The sequence below is a fragment of the Gekko japonicus genome, unplaced genomic scaffold (assembly GCF_001447785.1).
Source record: "Gekko japonicus isolate JY-2015 unplaced genomic scaffold, Gekko_japonicus_V1.1 scaffold368, whole genome shotgun sequence".
Taxonomy (NCBI): Eukaryota; Metazoa; Chordata; class Lepidosauria; order Squamata; family Gekkonidae; genus Gekko; species Gekko japonicus.
Genome location: NW_015176462.1, coordinates 285,720 through 297,960, shown reverse-complemented (window position 1 = coordinate 297,960; position 12,241 = coordinate 285,720). Strand labels below are relative to the sequence as shown.

Here is a 12,241-nt window from a genome sequence, read left to right as displayed (position 1 = left end):
ATTCCTGCTTTTTCTTCAGGGACCTTTTCCTTCAAAGTATTCTATCCAGCCCCAAATATTGGGCAATATACAAAATGGCTGCTTTAACCATCTTCGGGAATGCGTCACGGTATTTCTGCAGGCCTTTGGCACCCATTGTGACTTTACAGCCTTCTGCAAACTCAACATCTGTCATGTTTCTTGTATTTTCTTCTAAATTCTGCTGGGGTTTATGTACTTTGCTTTTTGTTCTTCTGCTGCCATCTAGGGGGGATGGTAGTAAATAAAAATTCCACATTATCAAATTATAACTACTATGCTTCAGCGAATTGTTTCAGTTTTAGCCCATCCACAAAAGATTACACGTTTTAAGAGCCGTTGCAGCCTCGACATGCCAACGGCCTGCCTGTTGTGCCCGCTCCATCAGATCAGAATCACTAGGTGACAGCCAGAAGATGCTATTGAACATCTTGGCATTAACCCCAAATGACAGTACTTCAAAATATGGTACCTTCCATTTGATTCAGAGCCAGATTGATGATTTATGGCCATCTCTTTCCTATCTGGAGTGTCTTCTTAATGCAAATAATAGCACTGACCTCTTGAAGGTCTTGAAGTAGCACCATCATGTGCTATGAATTTCCATGGGCCAACCACCTTTTCAAGCTTTTAAATTTGTAAACAAGATAAGTGGTTTGAGATCATTTTCTCAAGGCTTATACAAATTTTGTAACTGAAATGCCACCTTCTTTGCCGGATTTGATTGAAATGTTCAGAATCCTGTCATCTGCAGAATGGTCACAATAAAGTAAACACAACTGTACTACACATAAAAAGTATTTTAATACATAAAATAGTAAATAAAAGTGGCAAGCTTATTTTAAATAACATCTTTAATTAAAGTTTTTGCAAAGGCAAAATATTAAACTTAAAATAGGTCTTAGTACATCAAAATACTAAGTATTCTAATTGTATTCCCAGCATGGCCTTTGAAACACGTCCTGTACATCCCAGGAAAAGCATCCTTGATTTTCAATTGTACAGACTGAATTTTACAAACATAATAAATATATTTACCCCCTTACACATAACAGTATATGTACAACAGCAGTTGACAATAATAGCTCAGAACAGCAACTAAGGATATTTCCTGCCCCTCTAAATTGTATTTGTACCCTAGGCGCACAGGAGCAAGTGAAGGTGTGGTAGTCTTATATGTGGCTAGCCTGCAACTCTTGCTTTTGTCAGCATACAAATTAAGGAGAGTTCAGTAAACTAGGCCAATAACCCTTGTCACAGCAAAAGCTTGGAGTTGGATCCAGAAGAAAATTTTTGCTGTTGATAATACACCAGTTGCAGCAGATGTGACTCCTCTGTTCCTTGGAGTCCCGTCTCCTGTGAACATTTCAAGGGGCATTTGGGGTTGCGGCAGAAAAGAATCTACATGCAGAAATCCCACTCCACGTCTGGAAATTCTTTCCATCAGTGAAGACTGGGTAGGACCCAACCCATGCTTTCAGAACATAATTGACTTACAGAAAGGCAAAGGGCCAAATGTCTCGTTTTTGAGAACAGTGGAACTCTTAAGCCAAACTTTATCTAGTGCCTTTGAATTTTACAACTGCATTTAAGGACAGACCTACACAAGATAGTGGGAGTTCCATGAATTGAGCTGTCAGTGTTCAGCCGCCTGCCCCAAAGAAAGCAAGTTATGTGGGGGTCCAGTTCTAATTGGAGCTGTGGAATGAGGGGAGATGGATTTAAGCCCTCCCCCATTCCATTTTCTCAACCTGAAATGGCCCCGTAGAGCTTCCACTGGTAGGCTTCATGGTACTCATCAGAACCATCCCCCCCATGCCTAATTGTTTTTTCTTAATAGAAAAAATGCTGGGAGCTCCATTCACAGAACATCCAGCATCTCATGCAGTTCTGGTTTAAGGCAGGGCAGCCATGCTTCAACACGATGAACCAAATTATTTTTTTCCCCCCCCCCCCCCGAATTTTGCAAAACCAAGCCAAAAGAGAATTTTCAAGCAGGAGTTTCAGAGTGAATAAGTAAAAAGGCTATTTTCCCCTCCTGCACTATAACTGCAGAGTTTTACCCAGCAGTAATTTGATGGGGACATTATTGCTGTTGATGTAGATAGATCAGAAATGAACACACACAGATGTGCTAACACTATTTAAAAATAAAAAGACTACAAGTCTGGTTATATCACATGTTGCATGTTCTTTGCTTTTTTGAGCAACTGTGCTTCAATCACAAGTTTCATCCCCTTGAGAAGACAGGTAGCCACAATATTTGTATTTGTGAAATCATGATCCATTTCCAGGGAAACTGATGACAAAAAACAGGTTGTGAATAGGAGCAAGGGAGACAGAAACTTGCTTTGCCACTGAACAATCGGGGGAAACATCTTACACATTAAATTTAAATAGTTCGATATAAACTTCTTTGTGACAGTATCACTAAAAACCTCCTTAAAAGACAACTTTTAATGTAGATGCTTCAAATGATTGCACATACAGAAAGCCAATGACATCCTCGAAATGTTTAGTTACAATTGAAGTTTCATATGAAGTCTACTGCCAAAGGAATCCAACGGGCCTAGAATATCATGTCGACATAAAGCAGGAATATCTGAAGATTGCAAAGGCACAAGACTCTCACCTTTGTGCAATTACTCGGTAAATCTCCATTAGCCTGATTAAAGCATTAACAAGTTGTCTTCTCCATTCCACTTCCCCCCACACATACATCTTAAAAGTTAAAAGGTGCTCCTGTTATCTGTGCAAATCTAAACATAAGCCCTTCTTGCAAACCTTTAATTGCTTCAAAAGTAGAGATAACTGATTAAGTATTTCAATTAAAACGAATTCCAGATCTAAGCAAAAGAAAATGAGCTACATGAAGCTTTAGGACTAGCTATGGGAATCCCTTGCCCTCACAAAAGGAATGATGATGTAATGGAAGCCAAACAAAACTGTCTGTTCAATTACAATTTTAAAACCATGATTAAAATTCAAGTACATAATAAGTGTAAGCAAACTACATTCTTACAGCAAGCTGCTACAATAAAATGAAATTAAAAATGCCTTTTGATTTAAAAAGGAACACTTGATGAAGCAAGTAAGAGCACAAGTTTGGTACGTTTGACTGGCTTTCACAAGAACTTCACAGGTCCTCTTGTTAAAACACCCTCATCAACCAATGCATACACCCATAGGTAACTTGCAAGACGCTATGCCTGCTCCATATAGACCTATTTGTAAGTCACTTTTAAAGCTGTGGTATCCTTTAAAATAAATAAAAAGGCTAGAAAGAAGCAGCTATTTAGTGCCCATGATGTACACAATGCGAACACATTTGTACAGTATCTGGGTTCCAGTAACAAGTAGTAAACTGTCATGTCATGCTGGGCTTCACAGTGCAGCTTTATGGGATTGGTTTTAAACCTGTGCTGTCAAATTAAAAGGCAAGATTATACCGTAACAGGCCATGAGATACAGAAAGATGCAAGGGAAGATGGCAATTAGTTTCCATATAGTCACATAATCTTGGCATGTTACGTAGTGGTATATTTTCTTCAAAAATCTACCTTGTTTTACACAGTGGGAATAAACAATTTACACACTAATACATCTTCAAGTCCTGAGCCAAAAGTGCAGCCAAAGAGAACTGCAGTTTCAGCAGGCAGTTAAGATGACCAGAAAGCAAAAACCCAATTATGTTTACATGGTATAAAAATTCAGATGTTTTACATATGTCACTATACAACAGAATAGACGATTTGGCCAGCTTTATCAATACCCTGGGCATAGAAAAACCTAACTGCTCATTGCAACATACAATAGATTTCCTGTAAGCAGAAACAATGCACTCAAGACTGAAATGCAAAGAGAGTTTGGGAGATAACATATAGAACTAGTACACAGTGCTGATTAGACATACTGGCAATTTTCTTTAGTAAAAATACTTAAAAGTTTCATTTTCCACAAGAACAGAAGTTTTAGAAATTGGATTGGGGTGTGTGTGTTCCACTGTCATTCTCCCCATTTGTTAACTCAGTCTTCCTGGCCTTCACTGCTTTTCAGACAACCAATGTATACGCTGTTGATCTACCCTGTAATGGTAAATCACTTGGAAGTCCATGTCCTTCTCAATGATGGCTGAATTTCAGCCCCACCCCATTAGTGAAGAGATCCCACATTCCTACAAATCAGATTTCCAAAGAGTCATTCCTACTGTCACAGAACCTTCCAACAACATCCTGCTATTTATTGCCATTATTACTTATGCAATTATTGGACCTAGTGTGATTGTATTTACCGAGTCATTATGATTCCCCCCCCCCCACAAAAAAAAATTCAAAGGAAACTGGAAGCTCTTTCAATGCTGTACACCGTCTTCCAAAGTGCAGAGTCACCTGGAACTTTTGAACTTGTCCCCACAGCAGCACACCTTCACTGGGCAATGGGAATACATTAAGTTAATAGGAGGATTTTTTTTAAAGACTTTCAACTAGCCTTCAGTACACAGACCCACTTTGTTCAGCTGTTCTTTAGAGAACTCCTTTGCAAGAGCAGGAGATAGCACTCTGTCTCTCAGCTGCCATCTGCAGGTCCTTAAAAAGCACAACATCCTTTTGAATTATCAACACATTCAGAATTATTAAATTGCCTTTAAAATACAAATGACATCTTTTGGTACTGGGATCAAAGATTTATATAAAAGGCCTAAAACTGTAAAGTTATGCATGACCCCAGCCCAAGAGATTTAAAAATAGTTTACTCATACAAGGTAATTAGAACTCAATGCTTCTGTTCTTACCATCTGGTTAGAAGCCTGCACACAGTTTAAGCAAGATTCTCACCAACCCACTCCGAGAGGGAATGGTTCAGCACAGTTTACACAAAGACACACTAAGCTTTTTCCATATTACCGTAATAGAAGAGTTCCTTCAAATCAGTGGAAAGGGAGTTTTAAGCCTCACATGCTAGTTACCTTTATCTATAGGTAGAAGTGGTTAATTAAGGTATTCATACAAAACCAGCTTTCAGGCATAGCTAGCTGCATCAATGCCTCAGCTTTCCCATTTGAAGTAGTGTCTACATTGCCATGCTATTTCTTTGTTCTAGTAGTCTTGGTTCTACTGTTCCTCTCTGGTGCGCAGAAATAAATTCCTGTTGAAGTATATGTCTGAGTCTTAACCTTTTCTGCTTTTTCATTTTGCTCTGAGTTTGTATGACAACCCTTCACCATTCTGCATCTCCAATGGCTTTGGAAAATACATAATCTCTTCCATTAAGATTCATGATGCCATCTTTGAGGTGAAACTTCCACTTGTTCTTACTTCTATGAATCTGTGAAGGTGAAAGGCAAAGTTGAAGAGAAACATCCCAGGTCTTACTTTAAAAACCAATTTTGAACCTATCTAGCTAGTGTTTCTATACACTGTAATAGAATGAAAGACAGGCTGCTGTGTGTGATGGATGCAGTGCCATGGCAGCACACTGTCTCCTAGTTCCAAGAGGAACTGACAGAAGAGCCGTTGTACTTACAGATCCAAGTAGTCTACTTGGGCAAATTCAATCTAAAGGATGACATTTAGGAGTATGACCACTACTGCTAAGGTGACATGACACAGAGCAGCATACTAAGAGGTAAGAGACTAAACTGGCTAGGATCTTTCAAATTCTCTCAATAAGAGGTATTTTCACAGAGTCTTTCAGCACCCAAATCAACTGCTTTCTATACACATGTACTATGTGATATCAGCATGGCTGTTGCCCAATTAAAAATCATAGTTGAATAACCGGGTCTTTATTACATTTCAGACTAAAAACAGCTTTGAACAAAAAAACCCTGTTTTAGATGAAATACTTATGAGATGTAGAGTAGCATTATTAAGGAGAGATTTCCGTTCTCTCATGCACAGGAGAGAATTCTTCTTCTAAGATGGAAACACCCACCTGCAATGTTATGCACTCTTCTTTAAAACATTACTTAAAAAAAAAAAGCATGCTGGCTGATTAATTGGGGGCAATATATTAATAGTCATTCATATGATTAAAATGTTGCAGCCCTAATAATCAGCAACGTACATTAGAAAAACACAAACTCTGCTAATAAGATATATAAGTGGGGACCCAAAAGAAACTTGTGGAAGCGGCTATTCCATTCCCCCCCCTTTGCTTCCTCTCTTCTCCCCCCAATTCTCTCAGTCTTTCTCCCTCCTGCCACCACTTTTCTCACTCTCTCTCTCCTCCATGTGTGTCACTTTCACTTTCTGCCCCACACCCCACTAACTCCCTCTGCCTCCCCGCCTCATCACTCTTTCTTTTTCTGCCTCCCCACCCCCACCTCATTGCTCTCTCTTTATGCCCTCCATAACATTCCCAGCCTCCTGTGCTGCGCTTCCTCTCTTCTACAGCAGTAGTGGTTGCTGCAGCACTCCCAGCCACCCACCTGCTCCCTCTCCCCAGCAGCAGTGGTAGTGGCTCTCCAGGAATCACAATGGATACAGAGATCAGTTTCACTTAAGGTTGCCATCTCCAGGTTGGGAAATTCCTAGGAATTTGGGGGTGGAGCTTTGGGAGGGTGAGGTTTGATGAGGGAAGCAACTTCAGCAGGGTATAATGCCACAGAGTCCATCATCCAAAATAGTCTTTTTCTCCAGGAGAACTGATCTATGTAGTCTGGAGACCAGTTGTAATTCCAGAAGATCACCTGGAGGTTAGCAACCCTAGTTCAACTGTAGGAAATGCCTGCTTTGGAGGGTAGAGGGCATTACACCACTCTTGAGGTCCCTCTCCTCCTCAACCTCCCCCACCCAATTTCCAGAAATTTCCTAACCTGGAGTTGGCAACCCAGTCTCCTTCCCACCCAACAACCAACCTATCTTTATCAACCCCTCTGTCCTAAGTTCTCTCTCTCAACCCCACCCCCTGGAAAGATTGTGGACTGGTTGTGTGGTGCTGGCCACAGAGCAAGGCCTGCTTGCATGGTAAGGAACCCTCAAGGACTTGTGGGTTCGCACCTCACTTTCCTCCTCTCTACACTATTTCCTCTTTTTTTCTTTCCCTCCCCCTGGCAACTCCCATATCCTCTCCCCTTTACCTGCCTCATTCTCTCCTTCTCAGCCATTCACGAACCTACCTTCTATCTGCTTCCCACCTTCAGCTATATTTATTATTTTTATCCCACCTTTCTCTACAGTTGAGACCAAAGCAAGCTTATGTTACTCTTTTCGCCTCCTTTTTATCCACACAACAATCCTGTGAGGTAAGGTTAGGGTGAAAGTATGTGACTGGTTCAAAATCACCCAGTCAGCTTCCATACCAAGATGGGGATTCAAACCTGGGTCTCCCCGACCCTTCTCTGAAGCTCTAATTGCTACACCACACTGGCTTTCATAGGGTGGCTGCACGGCGGATAGTATCAAGTCACTCAGAGGCTGCTGTCAGGCCTAATGGTTGCCAGCCTCAAGGTGGGACCTGGAACTATCCCATAATTACAACTGAACTCCAGACATCAGAGATCTGTCCCCCTGGAGAAAATGGCCACTTTGGAGAGTCAACTCTGTGGGATTACAGCAGGGGTGGCCAAACTGTGGCTCAGGAGCCACATGCGGCTCTTTCACACATATTATGTGGCTCCTGGCAGGGCGGCTGGGGAAGCAAAGTTTTCCATTCCCCAGCCAGTGTTCCCCTCCCTGGGTAGGCTTGAGGTGTGTGTGTGTGGGGGGGGGGAAGCAGAGAAAGAAAGCAACTTTAAATGCATTCTCTCTCTCCCCCCCCCCCCGCCAGCTTGGGGGAGGTGTTTGTCTTTAGATCCCTTCTCCAAGCCAAGCCAGCCAGCATGGGGGGCTTGCAAGATGCATTTAAATTTAAAGTTGTTTTCTTTCTACCTCTCCCTCTCCCATCTATTTGCTTTCTTTCCATCTTTCTTTCTGTCTTTCTTCCCTCCCTCCCCATCTAAAGTTAAATGCGTTCTCTAAGCCCCGCTACATCAGCAGACTGGCTTGGCTCGGAGAAGGCATTTGTCTCTTTAATTTAATATGTAAATGTGTATATTTTTCAAGAAAAAAGTATGTGTTCATGTCTTGTGGCTCTCAAACATGTGACTTTTTTCTACGTGGCTCTTACATTAAGCAAGTTTGTCCACCCCTGGATTATACCATGCTGAGGCCTCTCCCCCTCCCCAAACCCTGCCCTCCTCAGACTTTACCCCCAAATCTCCAGGAATTGTCCAACTTGGAGCTGACAACCAAAGCCAGGCTTGGCCCCACTGAATTCTCCCTCGAAGGCCAAAATAGGCCTGGAAAGGGCCCTGCCCCCTCCCTCTGCTTTTTACTGACAGAAACTGAAGCCTGGAATGCTGTGGTTGCCTAGCAACAGCCACTGAAGGAATCTGTTGCTTAAAGCTACAGAGACTCCTTCAACCCAAAACTTTGCTGAGACAGTGGCTAAGGTTTCAGGAACCCTACTGTTAAAATTATTACCTTATCATACTGGCACACAACAACATTCTCGGTATCAAATAATTCCTGTCCTTCTTCATCACTCACATCATCTTCGCTATTTAGAGGTTCCTAGAAGAAATTAATGGACTATTATCAAATTACAGTAAACAGTATTTATATACAAGTCCTGTATCATACCTAGATACTTTTGCATGGCCATGTACAAATCAACTGGGAGAAAAAACACAATTAAGATGATTTTTGTTAATACAATCTGTAATTTCTCCATTGAAAGCTGACATGTCATCAAGATCAATTGCTTTTTTATGATCAGCTGAAGCTACAGCTAAATAGACTATCTATAGGAACAGGAAAGGTACTTTGAAGCACACACTCAACATTTATGGATCTTACCTCTTCAACCTGGCCATCTTCACCTCCATCCTTTTCTTTGTCCTCTTCTTCATCATCGTCATAATCTTCTTCCTCCTCCTCATCTTCTTCAGATGACGTGTCACCTGCTCCATCTACCTGCAGCACTAAAGGTGCCTGTGGTTGTGCTGGTTGCTGAGGAGGTTGCTGCTGACCCGCTGCAGGAATCTGTGCTTGAGCTGGTGTAGGTGCAGCCACTGTTGTAGGTATTACCTGGGTTTTGTTTCCCGTAAATAAAATCTGCTGGGGCTGAATAATTACGCCTGTTTGCGGTGAGATCCCTCCAGGAATGGGAGCCAAAACCTAGCAGTAAAAAAAGAAAAACACCACAGTCATTTGAAACCAAGCTTTTTATTTATTATAAACCTTATATTAAATTATGGGTTAAGACAATATAATCCTTACTTTTCACTGTTGCTATCTGCATCTACAAATGCACACAATATTAAACCTACTCACATACTAGCAAATCACAGAGAGGACTGCTCCAGCTCTAGGTTTACCAACTCTTCACACAGAAAATCTGCTCCTGAGGGTCAAATGACCCTCAAGAACAAAGTGAGATGCAACATGGAGGGCTGCAGTGCAAGAGGGAAACTGGCAGACATAATGTCCTTCCTTTTTGTGTGAACTCTTCTACCAACAGAGCTAGACCTCATGCACAACCAGTGCATGAGAGATTTCTGCCAACTCCCCTTTCTTTTGTATCCTATTGTGCTGTGTCCCACTCTGAGCTCAAACATTCCTTGACTGTCAGGCAGCAGCTGTTTGGTGAATATAAGGTAGGGAGAGGTATTAAATAGCTCCAAGTGCTTTTTTTAAAAAAATAAACACAGCAAGTTAATATTTATAATCCAGTATAATTAACACTAATTAAGAGATCCATTCCACACTTACCCCAACACAGCAATCAACTTCATAGACAACATTCCAGTCAGCAGTGATTAACACTTCTCTGGACAAAGCTACCTCATACCCAATGCAGTCAGATGGAGTTCTTTCCGAGCTGTTCTCTCAAGGACAGTTCTCGAGAGAGCTAGCTCAGCCCCACCTACCTCACAGGGTGTCTGTTGTGGGGAGGGGAAGGGACCCTGAGACTCCTTCGGGTAGTGAAGGGTGGAGTATAAATCCAATCTCTTCTTCTTCTTATATTTACATACAAAAATGTACAGTAATAAAAAAAAATCTGTGTTTAGCATGTTTAACATGACACATTCAGTGTCATCTTCCTTTTGGGCAAATATAGCAGATTTTTTTTTTCACTTCAGCACTGCCTCTCATCACACTGGCATTTAATTACTCAGAAGTGCAAAAAGAAGTGAATGACAAGCATCATACCACCAGCAACAGTGAAGTGTAAACTGTTTTTCCACATGTTTTTCACTTTAGAGGCTTCACTGGGTTTTAATCTTTGATGAAAGTCAATTCTCAACTTCAGTGAAAAAGAAACCAGCAAACTAGGAAAACAATGCAAATCTTGGCACACACAACATAAACTAAAACACACTTCCTGATTTAGATTCAGAGATCTCATTTAGTTGGCCCTAATCATCTTACTTGCTGAATAACAGGAGACTGTACTCCACCAGGTTGCATCTGTGGTATAACCTGCTGCTGCAAAACCACTTGCTGTTGGGGTTGAATGATGTACTGTGCTCCATTGGCAGTTCTAACCACTTGCAGAATTTGGCCTGGAACAAGATTTGAATATTTCAGTTAATAACCTGTGACCTTCCCTTGAGTAAGCAAATCACACAACAAAGGAGCTCAAGTAGTTTAGATACAAGAAAATATATACAAACTCTGCAAGTCCTTGAATAAATATCAACTGAACTAGCTAACTCTGCTAACTCTGATTGAATGCTTCTATGACTCTCTAGCAGCACGTCAGTTTCCCACTATATGAACTGCTTCACTGCATCAGACAAGGGCAGCGTTGCAGGCAAGAACCTGGGTTGTTGCCATGCTTCTTACTTCCCATTGTTTTACAATGCAGGTCAAGTGAAGTCTCCCGCATTTCAAAAGCTTTCAAAGATCAATTTGAAATGACATCCAAATGTGATCAGCTGGTAAGAACAGAGTTTATTTGCCACAAACCAGAATTCTAAATCAAAAGTAAACCAGAATTAAGAATTCTAGTCTCAGAAGATGCAAATTGTTATTTGACCAGCTCCCCGCATTTGGAATTTATAAGAAACAAGCTGAACTCAAAGCTTCTGAAACTAGGAAGCCTTCAGTTGCACTCTGCATGCAAGAGGAGGGATGAGTACGACAGCGTGACAAGCCAGGTTCACACCCATTACAAACAATCCTTTGCTTGTTCCAGTGAGTCAGTTATCTGAATGCCTGCAAGGCAGCTCATATGATAGTGAACTGACAGAGCCCAATAGTTCATCTAGCACAGCAGGCAGTCTCCAGAAACACCTACAATCAAAAAAAGCAGCCAAGCATGAACTGAAACACAGGAAAAACACAAGAGGCAAACCCAATGTACTGCAGAATTATTTAACAAAAAAATCCAGATAGGTATAATCGATCTTCAGCTGTTAAGAGTCCACATATTTGAGAATCATGCATTTTTACCAGGTTATGTAAAAGTTTAAATACTAAATTAATTGTCCAATAAAGGTTAGTGAAATATGTTGGATTTTTTTTATAAATCAACTATCCTTATTGGCCTTGCCCTTTTGCATGTCGTTTCCTGCCCCCAGTTGCTACCCAGATTTTTTAAAAAACTTCCATGCAGGGCATCAATAAATAAAATAGTCAAAGGTAGACCAGATTTAATTAGTTCTCATGGCAAACAGCTGTTGCTACAACCATTGTCTCTTGATTTGTCTAATCCAGTGTTCTCCATAATTTTGGTGCCTAAGGCAGTTTGGTTTCTGTACTGTAACTTAAAGTACAGTTCACTCATATGTTGAAAACATCACATATGTAATTTCTTAATTAACATCATGAACAGGCAGACATCTTCCTTGCAACCACAAGACAGTCCAGTCCAACTAAGCCATCTGGCATTCCACTATCCTTTCTGCTCAGTCTGTCCTCGGGGTTTTCTTATACCTCTCAGCTGTAGCAATCCCGGTACAAATGCCTCTATGAGCATGATGTCACTACCCACATATTGTCCGAGAAGGGGGCATCATACTGGAGTTTTGGATATATAAATTTGGTAGTGTAGTTCTTCGAGGCACATTGGTATACCCTGGCCCAGACTGGAAATCTCTTTTTAAAGCCCTCTATGCTAGTGACCATTATGTTGCCTTTGTTGTTAGCTATTCAGTTGTGTCTGAGTCTTGGCGATTCTATGGGCCATTATAACATCTTGCAATTTAAATTTCATTAAATACTACGCAAAGTGA

At 41.1% G+C, this 12,241-nt stretch overlaps 1 protein-coding gene across 1 annotated transcript in view; it reads right to left on the bottom strand.

The window, feature by feature from the left end:
- Positions 1 to 851: 851 nt before the first annotated feature.
- The window catches only part of GTF2A1 (general transcription factor IIA 1), a 32,531-nt gene continuing 21,141 nt past the window's right edge, over positions 852 to 12,241 (bottom strand). Inside the window, exons 6-9 of the mRNA XM_015427031.1 lie at positions 10,434 to 10,567; positions 8,859 to 9,179; positions 8,484 to 8,573; positions 852 to 5,343 (exon numbers count right to left, since the gene is read on the bottom strand). Coding sequence (XP_015282517.1) covers positions 5,236 to 5,343; positions 8,484 to 8,573; positions 8,859 to 9,179; positions 10,434 to 10,567 — 653 coding nt within the window. The 3' untranslated portion in view covers positions 852 to 5,235. The remainder of the gene's footprint in view (positions 5,344 to 8,483; positions 8,574 to 8,858; positions 9,180 to 10,433; positions 10,568 to 12,241) is intronic.